The sequence below is a fragment of the Calidris pugnax genome, unplaced genomic scaffold, assembly GCF_001431845.1.
Source record: "Calidris pugnax isolate Ruff unplaced genomic scaffold, ASM143184v1 scaffold151, whole genome shotgun sequence".
NCBI lineage: Eukaryota > Metazoa > Chordata > Aves > Charadriiformes > Scolopacidae > Calidris > Calidris pugnax.
The window spans coordinates 82,063-103,533 of NW_015090874.1; the positions used below are offsets into that span (position 1 = coordinate 82,063).

A 21,471-nucleotide genomic window follows, 5' to 3' on the forward strand; every position below is an offset into this window, starting at 1 on the left:
ACAAATAGATAATTCCTTTTTAGGGCAGGTTGAGGGATGCATAAATGTACATTTGTGATTATATAGAGAAAAAAGTCAGGAGCAGAGATTTTGTAATATTGCCCATGAGTCTCTTATTAAGAAGACACATCTAACATTTATCCCTATATCAAATAACGCCAAATTTTGGTCCTTCCACACACAATTACAAATTTCCGAGTGTAAAATCCAATAGAATACAGATACAAGATGAGGTGCTACAGCAAGATGCAGCAGGAGATCTTCCAGCTGTTTAACAAATATAAACAATATAAACAGTATGGCATCTTAACTTCTACACTTTGGAAACTGGGTGCTTTTAAAAATCAAAACCACGTCATGGCTTCAGCAGCAGGGAAGGGCAGAAGGCGGCAGCCATAGAGAAGAAAAGCAATCATGACACAGATTTGGGAAGACTGCTCTGCCTGCCAGTTCCTTGTTAATTATCTTATCCAGGAGGCCTTGGAAAACGAATGTCAGGTGCTTAAAAGCTGCACTGATAACACCACCAGCTCATTTGCTGACAGACTTCTCCTAGAATTAAGGCTGTTTAAGCAGGCATTTCAGAGCAGCCTCAAGTCAAATTCCTGCAGTGTCCCCTAGACATACTTATTCTTCTTTGATCACTGGAGGAAGCCAAAAATGCTAAAATGAATATTGCCCTGCAGCCTAATTTGCCCTTTAATTCCAGATTCTTGTCAGAGAGAGGTTAGTGTCCCATCAGATACCCTCTTCAGTGCCACTGGCTCAATAGTTGTTACACAGCACACAAGGATAAGCAGATTTGAGGATTTTTAACACTCGATTGAATTGAGAATCCCGACTGGAAAAACCACACGTAGGATACCTTCTACCAACTTGTCAAGCAGTTGCTATCAGGCCTGATTCCACTCACACTGACACTAATCTCAGGGGGAGCTTACATCAGCTGGTTTGTAAAACAGACATCTCAAATGCAGCATCTGCTCAGCAGGAGGTGCATTTCACAAGACCAATAATAACGATGCCCAGAAAACAGGATTTAACATGCAATAAAGAATTAAGGGACATTTCGATATATACTTCTCCTCGACAGCTCAGATGAATCCATTTGCAACCAAAATACTGTTTCCCCTTTCCACATATCTTACCTCTCCAATCATTTTCACATCTTCTCGCCCGTACCAATCTGGCTCGTAGACTTCGTGAAGAGACTCCGTAAGCTTCTTTGAGGCATCTTGCATCCCTGTTAATTAGACAGGAGGAGGGAAATATAATTGCAAACTACAAGAAACAGCTGCTAAATATCTTTATTTGGACCCACATGTACCCACTAGTCTATTCCCTCTGGCGTGTTCAGAATATTGTTTTCAAGAGCTGAAACAAAACCTTTCTTTTCACTCAGCTCCCCCAGGTTAATGAGAAGTGTCCCTCACAGAAGTATCAACCCATATTTATAAGCAGAAAAAAAAAGTTTCTATCGGATTAGGGATTCCATTTTCTATTCTGAACTAAACATATCTGAGCACAAATAACAACTCAGAGGGTAGCCCTGCCCACTAAAGACACGTAATACCCAACTGAAAGACTGTAATGGGAAAGAGAACCAAAGAGCAACCTGCCTTTGGTTATTCTAAGCTCTTCCACCCTAGAGAATAGTTTCCTACCTTATCTGTAACGAGTACTATGCTAACCTGTAGGGAAGAGGAGGCATTTCCAGGGTGGCACGGTTAAAACGGCAGAGATTTATGGAATTGATGGCTAGAAAAATGGACTCTGGAGAAAATTTAGAGGTCTACACTCGTGAAAAGTGCTCCCCAGAATGGGGGAGGTCAGACACAGGTAGAATATATCTCAGGATTTCTCCGCTTCCTTGTTTTCACAGAATCATGGAATTGTCAGAGTTGGAAGGGACCTCTAGAGACCATCCAGTCCAACTCCCCTGCACTTATCTCAGAATTTCTCCGCTTCCTTGTTTTCATGGAATCACGGAATTGTCAGAGTTGGAAGGGACCTCTAGAGATCATCTGGTCCAACTCCCCTGCCAAAGCAGGGCTGCCCAGAGCACATCACTCAGGAGCATCCAGGCGGGGCTTGAAGATCTCCAGAGAAGGGGACTCCACACCCTCCCTGGGCAGCCTCTGCCAGGGCTCTGCCACCCTCACCCCAAAGAAGTTTTTCCTCATATTTGAATGGAACTTCCCATGTTCCAGCTTGAGCCCGTTGCCCCTTGTCCTATCGCTGGAAACCACTGAAAAGAGTCCGGCTCCAACATCCTTCAACCCACCCTTTAGATACTTATAAACATAAATAAGGTCTCCCCTCAGTCTTCGCTTGTCCAGGCTAAAGAGTCCCAGCTCCTTGAGCCTTTCCTCATCAGGGAGATGCTCCAATCCCTCCATCAGCTTTGTTGCCCTATGTTGGACTCTCTCCAGTAGTTCCCTGTCCCTCTGGGGGCCCAGAACTGGATGCAGTATTCCAGCTGTGGCAAAGACATTTAAGTCACAAGAGCTTTTCATGTGTGAAATGAGAACAGTTGAGCTTGTTATTCTTGTGCCCACAATAACGATGATGACCTGAAGCAAAGGACTGGCAAGAGCAGAGGCAGTGTCAAGGGACAAGAAATGCCTGAGCTTGGGGAGAGTGCCATAAGGGACCTGGGTTTATGAAGAATGATTATCTTGTATGTTCATCCAGTAGGTTTAGAAGTATGTGGAGCTTGCAGGGGGTGGTGTCTACAGAGAAGTTGGCTAAGCCAAACTGCATCAAACAACTCTGGAGCTCTTGCCACCACAGGTGAAACAAGAGCAGGGACTACTGATGGTTATCACTCTGTCATACGCAGATGAGCTGGCTTAAATGTAAAGTAGCTTCAATAATATTATGAGAAAGAGCCTAAATCTATCTTCAGTGAGATCAGTTTGACCCCAGTGAATAAATTACTGCCCTCAGTGAAGGCATTGTGGTTTGCCTTTCCGTTTTGATAGAGCACAAACACATTAGATGTTGAATACGGTTCTGAATCCAGTGAAACCAAACTGATCTTGCCTAACGTGCCAAGAGTCAGGTCAGAATTGGTACTTTTAAAATGACAACTTTATTTCAACTTCTTTGCAAAATCTGAACAACACTGCTAATTTTGTTACCTATCATTAACTTCTTTTTTTAAAAAAACCAACACATTTTTCCCCAGCCAAAGTCTGTTTGCTGAAGCACATCTGTGCTGTCTTGAAAGTATCTCTACTGTGATCTTCAGATTTAACTGTTCAGTGGCTGAATTTAGGAATAGCATCGGTTATTTCTATTTTCTGCACGAAAAGATGTTCAGGAGTGGAAGAAGAGAATTCATTTGAAACCTGAATGTCTAGAAGAGCAGGCCTGACCTACTCAGTAGCTATTCCACCATGCAACCCCAAAACACACAGTCCAGGTACAACAGGGAAATAAATGAAGTGATACACACTTCTTAATATAAAAATGGTGGGTAGGATAGGAAAAAAGATGCTGAAAAAGCTGATAGTAGATAGCTGTTCCTCAGACTTTGGGTTTTGGGGGGGAATGGTGTAGGAAAGAGGGAGAACAAGTACAAAGGAAATCCTGGTGTTAAGAGGGTACAAACTTTCACCCTTAAATCAAAAGGTGCTGGGCCAAAACAGAATACTTGATCTCTTCAGGAATTGTCTTGGGGCTGCTTTGTAATGACAGAGGTCAGCTCAGGGAATTGGTATAGCACAAGAACTTAAGACACATTTCATAGACTTAAGATGCATTTACTCCTTTTCCCCTTTGCAGTTAATGCTTAGGATGATGTGCCACCAGCTAAATAAGGGTTCCTGAACCAAGGGGCTTTTTTTTTTTTTTAAACTAGAATATGCCAGTTACAGCAAAATAAGATGATCTTCACATATCTGGAGAAGAGGAGGCTGAGGGGAGACCTCATTGCCCTCTGCAACTCCCTGAAAGGAGGGTGTAGAGAGGTGGGGGTCGGTCTCTTCCCCCAAGGGAATAATGACAGGAGCAGGGGAAATGGTCTGAAGTTGGGGCAGGGGAGGTTTAGATGAGATCTGAGGAAGAATGACTTTGCTGAGAGGGTGGTCAGGCCCTGGAACAGCCTGCCCAGGGAGGTGGTGGAGTCACCATCCCTGGAGGGATTTCAGAAACGTGTAGACGTGGCACTTCAGGGCATGCTCTAGTGCCTGAGATTGTTGGGTATGGTGAGTGTTGCGGTGATGGGGTGTTGTTTTTTTTGTTTAGGTGTTGAGTGGTTTGGGGGTTTTTTGGGGTTTTTTTTGTGTGGACTCAATGGTCTCAGAGGTCCCTTCCAAGCATGAAGATTCTGCGATTCTGTGATATTTTTCCAGGCAGGACTCATTTAAAAATCTTCAATGCCACTGCAAATTAATCAGATGAGGAGATAAAGCAAAACCAGCAGGTTATCGCTGTGTTTAAGATGAATGATTCTCTCCACTCAGGGCAAACACACAAGACCAGGGAAGGTTTTGGACATCCTGGCTCACACTTGATCCTTTCTGATACCTGAACTTCTGCCCTTAAGCACACTGTGTGCTGAACCTGCCACGCAGGCACAGCTGCTGGTTAATCCCTCCTGTGGCTTGCACTCAGCTGGGTCACAGACCAGCCTCAGAAAGAGCACATTTTCCTACACACAGACCTTCTTTTGTAAGTACTAGAGGGCTCGGGCACGTATCTGCTGAAGAGAGTAAGGAACAGGCACTAAATATCCCATGCTCGAGTCACATCAAAGTTGCACCAACTTTCACACTTTTTTTTTTTTTTTCACTTCTGAGAATCTGGTAATCCTCCATTCTACCACATTCCTGTAAAAAATTAATCAATCAAATCCAGCTGCAGCGTGAGGCAAGTGGGAATCACAGGACTCAGCTTCTTCAGTCTGAAATTTCCACCAGTTGAGATCATCCATCCCGCTCCCCTCCTACTGCCCCTATTCTAGATTTACTGCAATACTCCAAATGAGTCCATAGGGAAACATCAATCCAGTGGCTTCCCATTCTTTTTCATGCCTGTGGTCACAAATTTACATTGTCCAACGTTTTTATTGTTGTGGGTTTCATTTATTTATTTATTTATTTTAATTGGCTAGTTTTCACACGGAATTATTTCTTATTCACTGATACCTTTTATGCATTATTCAGCACTGAAGTTAAGAGGATTAGTGTCTCAGCCTCAGAGTGCAGGCTGTCTCTGCTGTTTTTAACTGCTATCACTGAGAAAGATTAATTGTTCCAAGCAAGTCATTAAAGTGCTAAGAAATGCGAAATGAATTTTTACCGCTGATGCACAGTTAGAAATTTATATTTAATACCAATTGTTTAATTTAGTACCGCTTCTTCTTGGTAATTGGGTCACTTATTTAATAACTACAAATGCCAAAATAATTGAATTGCTTAGATAAAAATGATACTAAATAATCCATTTACTGAAGTCTGAGGCTCTTGGATGAAATCATCCCTCTTTCTATGGGAAAGACCCCTTGCCCCTGGAGCCCCAAAGGACTCCTCGAGACCCCCATGTGGTAGGGATCCTGGGGGTGGTGGTGCAGAGACATTCACCCTAGAGATGGCAGAGGGCAGGTGACTCTTTGTCATCACAATTCCAATGTACTCAAGCTCCCAAGGAGACCGAGACCAACCTGGGACTCCGTGTTGGCCGTAGGACCCATCCACTGTGGGGTTTCCTCCCTCTCCATCAAGGGAATCTCAACTGAATCATGGAGAAAATTCCATTTTTCTGATGGAGTGAGGCAGGTTGGCCTGGCTCTTAATATTTAATTATTTGAGTGGGGAAGAGAGCTTCATGTGCAGCTCTCCAGGGAAATGACCTATCCTGCCATAAGGGTTGTGTCTGTTATTGCTAGTTAGCCTTTAGAGTTTCCACTGGAACAATTCAGTCATTTCATAATTCATTAATAAATTTTACGGAAAGACGATGAATAGTTTCACTGCTTCTAAGAAATGACATGATTGATTTTAAGATTTGTGTGTCTGGAGGATATCGTGCAGTTCCATCAGCCACCGACTGGCAACTAGGCAGCTTACAGACCTCCAAAAATCTCCCCTTGCCTTCCTGTAGACCCAGTTGTTATTTCTCACTACATTAAGCCACGTGAAAAGTGTGGTGCTTGTTTTTCATGCTGCAGGGCTCCTTTTTATCTCTGCCACCTCCATGGATTATCCAGGTTTGTATCTCCCCATCTGCACTGGCCCTTGCGCTCAGGGTAGAGAATGGGAGGTCGATTTAGGGTTTCTTTTAATATTGGCCCATAAAACCATTCAAGCCACGGACAGCTCTCAAAAGCTTAAAAAAAATAAACCATGAAGTAAAGAACCCAGATATACGTTGCCAAGGAGACTGGAAGACACAGAAGACTGAGGCATGAGTATAGCTGTGGGGGATAGTACACAGCTCGTCAGTACGAATACCACTGACACACAGCAGATAATTGGCCCATAAAACCGTTCAAGCCACCGACAGCTTTTTTTAAAAAATAAACCATGAAGTAAAGAACCCAGATATACGTTGCCAAGGAGACTGGAAGACACAGAAGACTGAGGCATGAGTATAGCTGTGGGGGATAGTACACAGCTCGTCAGTACGAATACCACTGACACACAGCAGATGTTAAACTACACACAGGTGAAATAAAACAGCACTTAAAAGCCATTCACAAGTTCAACAGCTTTATGACGTGGTTCCTTCAAGTCCTTAAGTCACCAGCTGTGAAAATCAAGATCCAGCTAAGACTAAGAAGCACCTCTGAGCGAGAGGACCAGTCTGCATACAGCAAAAATTCTTTTAAGAATGTGTGATACTAAACCTCAAGCTGTCAAGTACATTAAAATGAAGGGACAGAGGGTCATAAGAAGGTTCAATTGATCATTCCTTGCTTAAATTTTCCCAGATCTTGTATTTCCAATATCCAGTCACTCAAAAGTCATGCAGCAATTAAACCTCAAACTGCCAAGTACATTAAAATGAAGGGACAGAGAGTCATAAGAAGGTTCAATTGATCATTCCTCCTTGCTTAAATTTTCCCAGATCTTGCATTTCTAATATCCAGTCACTCAAAAGTCATGCAGCAAAATGAAACCTGCTACTAGAGTTCACAACATATCAGCTTTATAAAATGCTTTTAATAAAGTTAGCTGTCTTGCCTATTCCTGGAAACCTTTAAAATGAACAGCTCTTCTCGCACCTCTAAGAGTACAAGGACATCAAGTGCATTATTTTCCAACGATATGATTGAGCTTTTCCCCTGCAAAATGAGGCTCTGATGACAGCATGCCTCCAAGGCTCAGATATCCTAGGTGCAGAAATCCCACTCCAGTACCCAAATATGGGGGTTGCCATGCTTTTGTGAATAGCCACCCCAAAATCTCTTAACGATGGTAGTCCCTCAAAGAATAGCAACAACGAGACTGTAGCAGTTGCCGGATCTGCTTCTGCAATCCCAAATCTGGAAAGGTCTTTGCCACTGCTGAGCTAGTCAGCTTTGGGGAATCACAGAATTGTCCAGGTTGGAAGGGACCTTTAAGACCATCCAGTCCAACCATCAACCTCACTCTGATAAAACCCATCACTAACCCATGTCTCTAAGCACTATGGCAACCCGGCTTTTAAATCCCTCCAGGGATGGGGCCTCAACCCCTTCCCTGGGCAGCCCATCCCAAGGCTTAAGAACCCTTTCCCTGGAAACATTTGTCCCAATTTCCAATCTGAACCTCCCTATGTGCAACTTAAGGCCATTTCCTCTTGTCCTATCGCCCGTGACTTGGGAGAAGAGACCAACTCCCAGAAGCCCCAGCCAGAGCTGTGTTTGTGGACTGGGTTGTGTTGGGCTGTTGTCCCACTCCACACTTGGTAATTGGGTCACTTATTTAATAACTACAAATGCCAAAATAATTGAATCGCTTAGATAAAAATGATACTAAATAATCCAGTTACTGAAGTCTGAAGCTCTTGGATGAAATCATCCTTCTTTCTATGGGAAAGACCCCCTGCCCCTGGAGTCCCAAAGGACTCCTCGAGACCCCCATGTGGTAGGGATCCTGGGGGTGGTGGTGCAGAGACATTCACCCTAGAGATGGCAGAGGGCAGGTGACTCTTTGTCATCACAATTCCAATGTACTCAAGCTCCCAAGGAGACCGAGACCAACCTGGGACTCCGTGTTGGCCGTAGGACCCATCCACTGTGGGGTTTCCTCCCTCTCCATCAAGGGAATCTCAACTGAATCATGGAGAAAATTCCATTTTTCTGATGGAGTGAGGCAGGTTGGCCTGGCTCTTAATATTTAATTATTTGAGTGGGGAAGAGAGCTTCATGTGCAGCTCTCCAGGGAAATGACCTATCCTGCCATAAGGGTTGTGTCTGTTATTGCTAGTTAGCCTTTAGAGTTTCCACTGGAACAATTCAGTCATTTCATAATTCATTACTAAATTTTACAGAAAGACGATGAATAGTTTCACTGCTTCTAAGAAATGACATGATTGATTTTAAGATTTGTGTGTCTGGAGGATATCGTGCAGTTCCATCAGCCACCGACTGGCAACTAGGCAGCTTACAGACCTCCAAAAATCTCCCCTTGCCTTCCTGTAGACCCAGTTGTTATTTCTCACTACATTAAGCCACGTGAAAAGTGTGGTGCTTGTTTTTCATGCTGCAGGGCTCCTTTTTATCTCTGCCACCTCCATGGATTATCCAGGTTTGTATCTCCCCATCTGCACTGGCCCTTGCGCTCAGGGTAGAGAATGGGAGGTCGATTTAGGGTTTCTTTTAAAATTGGCCCATAAAACCGTTCAAGCCACCGACAGCTTTTTTTAAAAAATAAACCATGAAGTAAAGAACCCAGATATACGTTGCCAAGGAGACTGGAAGACACAGAAGACTGAGGCATGAGTATAGCTGTGGGGGATAGTACACAGCTCGTCAGTACGAATACCACTGACACACAGCAGATGTTAAACTACACACAGGTAAAATAAAACAGCACTTAAAAGGCATTCACAAGTTCAACAGCTTTATGACGTGGTTCCTTCAAGTCCTTAAGTCACCAGCTGTGAAAATCAAGATCCAGCTAAGACTAAAGAAGCACCTCTGAGCAAGAGGACGAGTCTGCATACAGCAAAAATTCTTTTAAGAATGTGTGATATTAAACCTCAAACTGCCAAGTACATTAAAATGAAGGGACAGAGAGTCATAAGAAGGTTCAATTGATCATTCCTCCTTGCTTAAATTTTCCCAGATCTTGCATTTCTAATATCCAGTCACTCAAAAGTCATGCAGCAAAATGAAACCTGCTACTAGAGTTCACAACATATCAGCTTTATAAAATGCTTTTAATAAAGTTAGCTGTCTTGCCTATTCCTGGAAACCTTTAAAATGAACAGCTCTTCTCGCACCTCTAAGAGTACAAGGACATCAAGTGCATTATTTTCCAACGATATGATTGAGCTTTTCCCCTGCAAAATGAGGCTCTGATGACAGCATGCCTCCAAGGCTCAGATATCCTAGGTGCAGAAATCCCACTCCAGTACCCAAATATGGGGGTTGCCATGCTTTTGTGAATAGCCACCCCAAAATCTCTTAACGATGGTAGTCCCTCAAAGAATAGCAACAACGAGACTGTAGCAGTTGCCGGATCTGCTTCTGCAATCCCAAATCTGGAAAGGTCTTTGCCACTGCTGAGCTAGTCAGCTTTGGGGAATCACAGAATTGTCCAGGTTGGAAGGGACCTTTAAGACCATCCAGTCCAACCATCAACCTCACTCTGATAAAACCCATCACTAACCCATGTCTCTAAGCACTATGGCAACCCGGCTTTTAAATCCCTCCAGGGATGGGGCCTCAACCCCTTCCCTGGGCAGCCCATCCCAAGGCTTAAGAACCCTTTCCCTGGAAACATTTGTCCCAATTTCCAATCTGAACCTCCCTATGTGCAACTTAAGGCCATTTCCTCTTGTCCTATCGCCCGTGACTTGGGAGAAGAGACCAACTCCCAGAAGCCCCAGCCAGAGCTGTGTTTGTGGACTGGGTTGTGTTGGGCTGTTGTCCCACTCCACAGCGTGAAGGTGTGCCAACAACACGTGTGCCAAGGATACCCACTGGTCGCTTGTTTCCTTTGGGGAATAACATTCCTAAGGCTTTAGCAAGTTGCTTTTGACTGGGTCTTTTTTAAGACACGAAGACACTGAGGTGTTAGCAAACACTTTTCATTCTCAGTAAGAAAGTCAGTCCAAGTTATTTTCAAATATGGACTTACAGGCTGCAACAAGAGAAAGACACTGAACAAAAAAGGATGGCTCAAGAAGCAAAACTAAATAATACTAAAAAATTTTGCACCAAGTTAAAAACAAAAGGTGGTGCAAAGAGTAAGCCCACTGGATAGTAAACCAGCAAAAGGACCACAAGTGCATAGAGTATTAGGGAAAGAAGAGAAAGAGAGAAAATGAAACATGGAGAGGAGGATTGTTGTCACCAACACGGAAATCAAAGCAGCATGTAAACAGTCAGCCTACGTGACAGAAAAGCCATCTGGCCAACAAACAGCCTCATCACGCTGCTTCTGAATATCCATCTGATAACGGGTGTGGGGAAGGGATAACTGAAAAATAAGAAAGTAAAATCAGCACCCAGTGGGTCCCCAGAAATGACTAATGCTGAAATTTCTTCTAAGAACAAAATACATTGTGCAAAACCCTACAAGGCAAAATCCCAGAGGGACTTGGTCCTGGATAGGATGGAGACGTGGGCCTGTGCAAGTCTCATGAAGTTCAACAAGACCAAGTTCAAGGTCCTGCAACCCCAAACACAAATACAGGCTAGGTGGAGAATGGCTTGAGAGCAGCCCAGCCCATACAGCAAAAAATAGACAGTCAAAGTCATTAAGCTACTGGTTTGCTCCCCTTTTTATAATTCCTAACAAAACAAGCTTTTTTCCCTGCTTGTCAACAGCTGCTGAAGCTTTATTACGACACAGTGATTTCAAAGGATGTTAATACTCATTTGTAATGTTTTCCCTACTGGACTGGAGCCAAAAAATATATATATTATACATATGTATCTATTAAAAATATACACACACATATATATATTTATCGCATATATAGCATGTATATATCAAATATATACATATTTATCTCAAGAAGCCATTATTGTCTCTCTCAGTCACCAACTCTTTTTTGTTTAGCACTTTTTCTTTAGCACCAGGCCTCCAACTCCTCCAAAGAGAGGTGGCACATGAAAGAGAACACTCTGCATATGATCATAGAATTGCCCAGGCCGGAAGGGACCTCCAAAGGCCATCTAGTCCGACCCCCTGCAGTCAGCAGGGACACCCCCAACTAGACCAGGTTGCCCAGGGCCTCATCGAGCCTCACCTTGAATATCTCCAGGGATGGGGCCTCAACCACCTCCCTGGGCAACCTGTTCCAGTGCTCCACCACCCTCACAGTAAAGAACCCCCTTCTAATCTCCAGTCTAAATCTGTTCCCCTCCAGCTTGAAGCCATTGCCCCTCGTCCTGTCACTGCAGGCCTTTCTAAACAGGTTCTCCCCAGCCTTCCTGTAGGCCCCCTTCAGGTACTGGAAGGCTGCTATTAGGTCTCCCCGGAGCCTCCTCTTCTCCAGGCTGAACAACCCCAGCTCCCTCAGCCTGTCCTCGTAGCAGAGGTGCTCCATCCCCCTGATCATCCTTGTGGCCCTCCTCTGGACCCTCTCCATCAGGTCCATGTCCTTCTTATGATGCTGAGTGTGCTGGACTTACAAATGTTCAGTAGGATTTAAACAGCTGTTTACTTAACCTCTGATACTAAGCACTGACCAGAGAGCTTCTGCTACTTGGATTTTCAACGTAGCATCAAAGGAGATCACATTTGATTTTTAAACTGAATGGATTAAGCAGTCAGAAATACATGAGAAACCACACCATGGCAGGGAGCATAGTTTTGGAGGGCAGACAGCATCCAACTAGTAATACTTGGCAACGTTACAGTGAGGAGACCAAGCAATCCCTTGCCTTGCATGGGGTATTTCATCTGCCAGCATTTGCAAAGATGAGTAACGAGATGTGTAGATGCTGTGGGTGCTCAAACACATGCAACATGTGAGTCTGGGCAGCAGTCCTGCACACAAAGGACCACCAAGGCTGAGCATGAGCAGTGCATGCACAACTGTACACACAACAGTTGATATCCCAGGTGCAGAATCCTTGGCAACAGGCTAAAGAGCCTGTGCCGAACCCAAAACAGAAATGTGGACTGCTCATGACAAAAGATTACTTGTACCTGTCTTTGTATAAACAAGCCTACTTGTCTCAATTTTTTAAAAAAGTTTGCATTATGAAAACACGATATGAAAGTTAAAAATCACCTTTGATGGCTGCTAAATATGCTCTCAGTTCTCTCTGGAGCCTGGAACCCTCTGCCTGGAAAAGAAAAAAACGAAAAAAAGCAAGGAAGTGAAAACACATTTCAGTTATGTTATTGAAAACACTTTTCACTTACATTTTACGCCTTAAAACATGCATACGGTATGTCAAACTTCAAAATAAGAAGCAATTTCAGGAGCTATCTGAAGAATAGTGTCACATGTTGCGAGCACGCACAGGTTCATACTGAAAAGGTGGCCTGGCCAAGATGTATTCTCTAGGCTAAGCTTTCAGAGTGTATTTTATCAGTCATCTGCATATTCCAGCCAAAGCAAGACAGGTATATTTTAAGGCCAAGGTCCAGTTCAGGTCAGCCTGGCCAACGTCCTAACCTGAAACACAAAGAAGTGTGATCAAGAACGGTGCACCTCCAATAGAAACCACGCAAATGAGGGCAGTCTAGACTTCCAGAAAATCCACGGCCTTGCATAGAAGGCTTACAACTTTTGCAAACAGTTTTCCAACTATTTTAACATTTTCATACTTTGCAAGGAAATAGCTACTAAAAAAACAATAGCACTAGCTATCTTGTTTGGCTTGGCTAGTGCATCTCGCAGTCTGCTGTGAAATCTCAACTGCTTCTTTGGCAAATACATCAAAATGATCTTTCTTTATCTTGTATCAACAGCCTTTGAAAAACTCAGAACAGACAAAACAAAATGGGTTGCTTTATTTCTGACTATCACAAGCTGGACTTCAGAGCTCCCAGGATTTGCAATAAAACCTGTGCTACACTACAGCACATACTTCATTGCTAAAACGTGGAGGACACCTTCAATAGCCTGAAGATTTTGGAAATGCTCCACATTTATCAGTTCCCAATATCCTTCAAATTATTTATTTAAGCAGTTGCAAACTATAGGGATATCAGCTTGCAGTCACATTTTCTCACATACAGCTACACCATATGGAAATATCAGCTGCAAAACATGACTGACTGCTTTGGAGTTTCTTTCGTATTTTTCCTGTGAATGTCAGAATCCAAAAGATTGGATGTGTGAATACTTTAGAAGGCAGAGTCTCAACTGGTATAAGCTGTTATAACTCCACTTAAGTCAAAGGACTTCTGTCGTCAGGAAAGGATTTGCCATCAGCGACAGCGATGCTCAGAGCATTCAGACCCAGAGGATTGTAAGAAATTCAGGTTGAAAGGGACCATCTGGGGCTGAGAATCCATCTACCTGCAGCCACGTTAAATCCAAATGGTGGTTCTCAAAAAATACTCACCTGCTTCACCGATACACACATTGCAAAGCAGATTACATCCACCTAACTCACTTGCCTGCCCCAGCTCCCTGCAGGGAACTGAAGGCTTTTAGAACTGGATCCAAAACCCCCAAATTGCAATGTGCTGCAAGAAGAGAGCAACTGGGTTTAGGTCCTGGAAATATTAAAGAATTTAGAAGATAAAAATACCTGAGTGGGCTCAGAAAGCAGCCTGAATTCACTTTACAGATTCAATAAACAGAAGGTTGCTTTTACACTAATTTGATCTGAAGCGAAACTCCTTTTTGAACCTAAATCTGTTAATCATCTAAATTCTGAGCGCTGGAATAGACTGACCAGGGTGATACCTGAGAAGGTGCTGAGTGACACCGAGGGCACAGAAGCACCCAGCGCACCAGTCTGCCTCTGGTTTGGGACCATATTTGATGCTCCAAGGAAAGGCAAACCCTCCCCTTGCCTTGGGATCAAAGCTGCTTATCAAAGCAGGGGCCAGACTGGCACAGGTTGAGTGATCAGTGGATTACACCTCGGGCTTAATTACTTACAGTGCAATAGAAAGTTCTGAAAGTAGTGGTAGCTTGATGTTGTGTCCCTTAAGAAAATATATACGTGTGCATCTTAACACCGTTTAGTAAAAAGTTCTACCTTAACACACCATAACGACATGTTTTATTGTCCTACATGACACGATAGCATCCTAAAATGCTTCAGAAGCTGCCTTTTTTCTATTTCTTTCCATGCTGGAATGGGAGGCAGAGAGCTGAGGGAAGCTGTCTGCTTTCTGCAGAGCAAGGCTTCAAGTGAACAACACAGAGCAAAAGGGGTCCTACCACAGAGGAAAGGGGATCCAACCCAGGGCCAGAACTTCTCGCTCTTGGGTCTGAAGAGATCTCGGATCCGTAAACACGTGGCAGAAAGAGGATGGAGGTCTCCTCCCCAAGAGGAATCCTGGTACTCTTGAGAAGCCACATGAAGGGCTAGAAATTCTCTTTCCTATTCAGTATCTTCTTTCACCTGAGTGCTGATGGTGAAAGCAGAAAGTAGATACAGCCACTTGATTCTTCATCGTGGTCCAGCTGAACAGGTGCCCGTAAGAGAAAGTTGAAGCAGTAGAAGATGATGCAGATATTTTGCCATATGTGCTGTTATGAACTCTGACAACTCATTCAAAAGAATAATTTTAACGCCCATCACCCTCAGTCTAGGTTATTAACAGGTCACAAACCACAAAAACATGAAAGCAGCACGGAGCCATACAGATTTTCCTTCATTAGCAAACGTTGTGTGACACGTGACATTAAAGCATCGATGGGCAAGGTCCAGCTCCCACTGAATTTGAGAAATCATCTCTCAGTTTCAATGGCAACACAATGAGACCTTTCTATAAAATACCAGAAATAAAAATTTGCATCAAAAGTCCTCAGCCCTGTGAATTCTGCAAAACGTGCCTGTTGTCTATACATTTTGCTTTAGTAAACTCACTATTAGTGAGGACAGATGTACTTTTACTGCCTAGCAGACTAATTAATATTCACAGGATGAAAATACTGCATTGCTGACTCCGCACACCTTGTAAACTGTGACATACAGGTTTGAAACAGCCCTGTTTTAAAGATTGTCACGTATTTAACACTGCACCTTACTCGATGTTTACTGATACACTCTTTCTCCTTTTTGGTCTATCAGATGAAAGCATCTGGTAACTCTGAAACCACTGCTCCAAATATCTTCATTAAGGCCATCAATTTTGTTAATTGAGATGCAGCTTCTTGAAGGAAAATGAAAAGTAGGTGTCATTTTGCAGACGCTGTGCTCCTCTGAAATGAGATCTCCTAAGAGAGCACTGATGCTTCCTTTCTCGTTTCATAATTTCTTTTATTTGTTCTACACGAGGCAGCAAAAATGAGTCAGAGTTTCAAAATATGCAATAAAAATGCCGAGAGAAATCTCAACAGCATACTTAGTAGCAAACTTCTCACAATCGGGTTGTTTTGTACCAAACAGCAGGCATGTTCTCACCAGACTCCAGCCCCAGAAATCAGTGCTCTTAGCTCACTTGGTCAAACTCAAGACACAAATTACCCAAAATCTGTCAGGCAATCCTCTTCAACTGCACCCAAGAGCAAGAGACGCATGCTTGCAACCCAAAACAACAGCCCCCATTAGGAAAACAGACAAAGCTCTCCACAGTGGTGCCCCAGACAACAACTTATTACTCTGAGCACAGTCGGTGTTGCTGTCAGGTCTCCTTTTCTACTCTCTGGCCTCATTACATGGTCGGTATTGTGGAGGCAGCAAATAGAGGTGCACCCAGTGAGATGAAGAGGCTCAGTGTTTCAGGATCTTGTCATCTACAGCCCAGGGAGCGTGTGGAGATCTTCTCTGGAGTGAGTGAAGATCTTCTCTGGAGATCTTCAAGCCCCACCTGGATGCTCCTGAGTGATGTGCTCTGGGCAACCCTGCTTTGGCAGGGGAGTTGGACTGGATGATCTCTAGAAGGTCCCTTCCAACTCTGACAATTCCATGATTCTGTAATATCTCAGCACTGGAACTGAGACAAAGAGAGCCACAGCACCATTGGCTGTAAGACTGATGAGACCTACAAAAACTTAATGACTAAAACCATAAAAAAACATAGCTTATGCCTTACCAGCTTTTGCTTCCTGATGCATTAGAAATACCATTCCTTCCACTCCGAAATTAAAGGCCACCTTGCCTCCACGGAAGCTGGAATTGGATGACCTATTTGCTGGGCATCATTTATTCACAGCTTTCCAGGCAGAAGAGAAGAGTTTGATTTTTCTATCGTGTCACATACAGGATGTAAACACAATACATCTTTACAGGAAAGGTCAGCACAGCATGGGCTTGATAACCAAAAACAAATAAATCACTCCACTCCAGCGAAAGTCAAGAGCATTGTCAATGCTGAGCCCGGAGCGCAGGTTAATTAATAACCTGCCCCATGGAAATGTAAACCAGATAATTATGAATGCAGCTCTAAGTCTAATACTGGAATTTTGTCATTCTGTTGCTAAGGTATCAAGGAAATAGCTCAAAAGAAAGCATTTCCTGTACCACCTGGAAGATACCCTTTATTGTAACGTGCAATTATTAGCTGGCACATAAAGCAGCACTGTCTCTCTGTTCACAAACACTTTAGGTAGTATTTACTGGTAGGTCTTTTAGGGAACTCAGAAGTATGAATTCAAAGGACCATTGCATTAAGTGAAGCTTAACAAAATAAGAGGCTATTGGGACAAATTCGTAATTCAGTATGAAATAGATTTGTGTATACCAGAGTATCTTATTTCACTGTTTCTCAGTCTCCTTACAGTTCCTAGAACCGTCTCCCAAATTTTGGAATCTTTTTCTTAAAGAAACACATTTCTCCTTTTCTCTTTCTACAAGCTGTAAGAGATTTGGGTTTTGAATTATTTGTCTAATGCACCACTTGAAAAAAAAGTTGGGTTTGCCACCTTCTCTGGAAAAACAGAGGTTTTTGACATCCCGGTACCTACCAGGACAGCGCCAAACTTGCGGTCCAACTACTAAAAAGGCTCTAGAGTAAGAATTTCATTCTTCTAGTTATTAAGTAACATGATGGATTGAAGCAAACTGCATCAAATCAAACAGGCTCCTCAGACAATTCAGACTAATCCAAAAAGTATGAACTCTAATGGTAAAAATCAGTGAGCTCTGCCCCGTGTTAGTAATGACTCCCAGTAGCCAGAGCAGAAAGCTCTGTGCCTGCAGTGATGCTTAAGTAACCAACTCCCTCTTACGGGACCAACAGTCTCTGTTTCTGGTGAGGACTGATCAGAAAATACTTGGCACCCTCTTTAAATGAAATTCCAGCCTTCTTGCCTCATAGCTGAAGCTAGGATCCTACATACATACCTATTACATCTTCCTACAATTCACAGTCATGTCCGCAAAGCAGGGCCCAGACTAGTGGTTTTGATGAAAATTTGGGGTGTGCAAAGAAGAGCAAGTGCAGAGTCTACAAGTCTATGGCTAAAAGTAAATGCCGAGCTAGACCTTCTGAAAGTGTACTTGGCCTCTGTTTATGCCTATAGCTGCATAAGCACAACTATATTCTTAAATAACATATATAAGCCATGTATTAACAGCTCTGGTGGAAAATTGTTTAGGACTGTTTGTTGTGAGCTGCATCACATTGGATCCCTGTGTTAAATCCCAGAGCTGGGCTATGTCAACTGTCCCCAGGGTCAGTTATCCCAAAGGGTTCCTGAAGAAACATATACTAGTCTGCCTGAAAAACAGTCAGAAATATCTTGATCATTCAACGACACTGTTTGGGAGAAAACAATTAGCACAGTAATTAGCACAGTTACACAGTTTATATCCGAGGGGCAATCAAAACCAGCCCAGTGTGACAAAGGTTTAGACTTTAGATTTGGAGCAATCAATAGGCAGAATCAAAAAAGCAGAACATTGGATCAACCACTCTCTCCTTTGAAGTTAGGAATTAGCCGGATCTGGGCTGTTCCTGCCCAGATAGTTTTGTAGCATAAAAAAAGAGGGTCTCACCTTCCTGCGTATCCTGCCTGACTGGAATTTAATGAGATTGAGATTTCATGGTACACTATGTTTCTTCTTGTCTTGGGACCTCAGACGTAAGATAATTATTAAACAGACATTTCAGGATGAAATGGTAATCAGCAGAGAAAAACCCTCCCATAGCCCCCCAAATACAAAATGGCCCCTCAGACATAAGATAACTATTAAACAGACATTTCAGGATGAAATGGCAATCAGCGGAGAAAAACCCTCCCATAGCCCCCCAAATACTTTGCATGCTGTATTGTCTTTGGCTTAGCAGTCATCCAGTATCTGAAATATGTTCTGCCCCTGAGAAGATGCCTGTGGGATGCAGTGGTCATCCAATATCTGAAGTATGTTCTGGGGCTGCCCCTGAGAAGATGCCTGTGGGATGCAGTGCCCCTGAATGCAAACACTTCTTGGCTGGCAAGTAAAAAAGCTCCCTCACACTAGTCTAGAAGGTGCTTTTCTCTGTCCAGTTTACTTCAGAGTATCACAGACACCTATCCTGGACAGCACTTGGCATCGCCTTTGTTTAGCAAAGGGGTCTCCTATGGACAGAACACTATCAAACCAACAATATGTTGCAGCTTTAACAAGCACCAAGAATCCCCCACAGTTTAGTATGAGATTCCACAGACAATCAAGGAAACCTGAGTATCAGCTACGGAGAAACAGTGCTTCATATTCAGAGTAATTTTAAAGCTTGCACTTTTTGTTCATTGCCTAGATTCTTTTCTCCATCTCAAGACCAGTAAAATGAGGAGGTCTGAGGGGAGGACATAAGGTAGGTTTAAAGATGGTCAAATAGATATATGTGATTCCCAATCATTCCCAGAGAAAATAAGGCGTTGGAGAACAGAGATTGAATTTCACGTGATTATAATACATATTGAAGCTCCCCTTCACCCATCGTGTCCTTCGTTAAACTGCAGATTAAGACACCTAGCAACATCCACGTGAGTTGGGTGCCTCTCCTTGTCTTAGAGCCAATGGAGATCTCTTCAGTGCAGCCTGTGGGGTCAGGAGGGCAATTAAGAAAATCCTATAGTCAAACCCATTTGCTCAGCATGGCTGGGCAGTGCCCTTCGTGATACATCCACAAACGGCACACACAACCGGTCCTGAGGGACCTACCAGCTTTGTTGAACCTCATTTGGAAGCCAGGGAGGACACACTAGGGCCTCGCAAGTGGCAACAGAGGCCAACATTTAGACAACTGACTCACAAGCCCCAGAGCTGGTGGGCCTGTGCCAGGAGCCACAAGTGACCCCAGGGCAAGCCATGCCCTCAGTGATAGGTGCCATCCTGCAGGGTCTGGGCCGGGCGAGCAGAGGCAGGGGCTGGTAAGAGGCTTCACTGGCACCTCCTTCAAGCTCCAACAGGGTAGGTTTAGACTGAACATCAGGAAAGAATTTTTCACAGAAAGAGTGGTCGGGCATTGGAATAGGCTGCCCAGGGAGGTGGCTGAGTCACCATCCCTGGATGTGCTTAAGAATCATTTAGATGTGATGTTGGGGGATATGGTGTAGGGAAGAACTTTGTAGAGTAGGGTAGATGGTTGGACTCGATGATCCCAAGGGTCTCTTCCAACCTGAACGATTCTATGATTCTCCTGACCTAGTGAGGGTTTGAACAAGGTCTGGGGTCTGTCTGGGAGATCCACATGGGAGCAGCAGGAGGTGCAGCTGAAGCACAGGTCTCCTAGGCATGGGGACCAGCCTGTGACACGGCTTAGGGAGGGACTGCATGCCCAGGGGTGAGCTCAAATGGCACTCCTAGGCCCACATGCAGAGTTAGGGGTGCCAGACGGGGCTGAACAGAGCCATTAAGACCCAGAGATGTCTCCAAGGAACTGAGGGGTTTCCATCTTGGCTCTCCAGATCACACTACCTGGTTCACCACAAGCATCTGGGAAGACCCAACTCAAACACAGACACGCATGTTCAGGTGTTGCGATTTGGAGCTGGATCACTCTCCAGAGGCAGGGTTCAGTTGCCAAAATACATGCATCTGTTGCCGCTGGAGGTGCCACAGGGTGCTCAAGAGGACCTCAGAGCCAGCAGGCATGAGACAGGACTGTGGCCAAAGACATGGGCTTCTGGCTGGACCAACAGCTGAGGACCAGGTGGGACACCATGAGGCACATCTGTTGCCTACGTGCAGGTTGTTGAATCTCATCTTGGGTATCTTAACTCATGAATAAACTTTAAGAAGCCAGTGGCACATCTGATGCAAAAAGAAGACTGAAATAAATGTTAATTGTCTCACAGAACAACTTTAAGACAAGGTCACGCCCCAGCTGTAAGGCAGCTAAGCATGCTTGTGTGAAATGAAGATCTGGCCAGGATAAATCTTTTCCTGACCCCTAACAATTACACCCAAAGAGCAGCTCTTACTGCGAAGCATACATTAAGTAAAGCAGTCGACAGAAGCAGCTTCTGCTCACTCAACAGCAGCAAAAAAAAATAAAAGGCTCTTCATTTTCATCTAATTCTATAAACTAGCAAGAACAGCACTTGACATTTTGCTTTATTCTGACAACATCATGGGCAGCCACATTTGTAGTAGCAACTGCTATATATCTGTGTGTACATATACAATACAAAATGTTAATGGTTTTAAACAAGATATATTGCCTGTAAAATAAACAACAAGATATCTTGCCTGTAAAATAAGTCTCATAACTACATATGGAAAAATAGTGAGAAGTAAATATGCATAGACATGAAATAGAATATTCATCTCTTAGAAAAAACGGAGCAAGCCCTGTGAGTCATTAGAATATATTTGGGGATAAGGGAATTGCTACTTTACTTCCTGTCAAAACAAGAAATGTAAGATGCAGTTGCTTGAAGACCGCAAAAGAGATGAAATTTCAGGTAAATCCCTGATGGACTTGGTATTTTCACAGTTGAGAGAAATATGCAGGAATTGTTGTGTTGGTTTTTTTTTTACCCCCTTCTCTGAACTTCAGGGTCAATTAAGAGGCTGAGCACATCCACAATTAGCTGTGCAGAGAGAGGTGTTTAAGCCTCAAGAAATTTCCTGCAATACACTGAAAATGTGTGTCATATATGAGTGTATGTATGGTCTGTTTGTCCCACAACTTTTGATTTAGAGTGGCAATTTTCAGTTTAGGACTTAAGTGGAAGGTGAATAACAGTTGCATTCATGGCTAAAAGCCTAAATGTTTCTACTGTTCGTTTCAGCTGCAG

At 43.5% G+C, this 21,471-nt stretch overlaps 1 protein-coding gene across 1 annotated transcript in view; it reads right to left on the reverse strand.

Moving 5' to 3' along the window:
* The window catches only part of AMPH (amphiphysin), a 152,164-nt gene that overhangs the window by 56,207 nt on the left and 74,486 nt on the right, over positions 1 to 21,471 (reverse strand). The window contains exons 3-4 of the mRNA XM_014946158.1: positions 12,403 to 12,457; positions 1,149 to 1,243 (exon numbers count right to left, since the gene is read on the reverse strand). Of these exons, the coding sequence (XP_014801644.1) occupies positions 1,149 to 1,243; positions 12,403 to 12,457 (150 nt within the window). The remainder of the gene's footprint in view (positions 1 to 1,148; positions 1,244 to 12,402; positions 12,458 to 21,471) is intronic.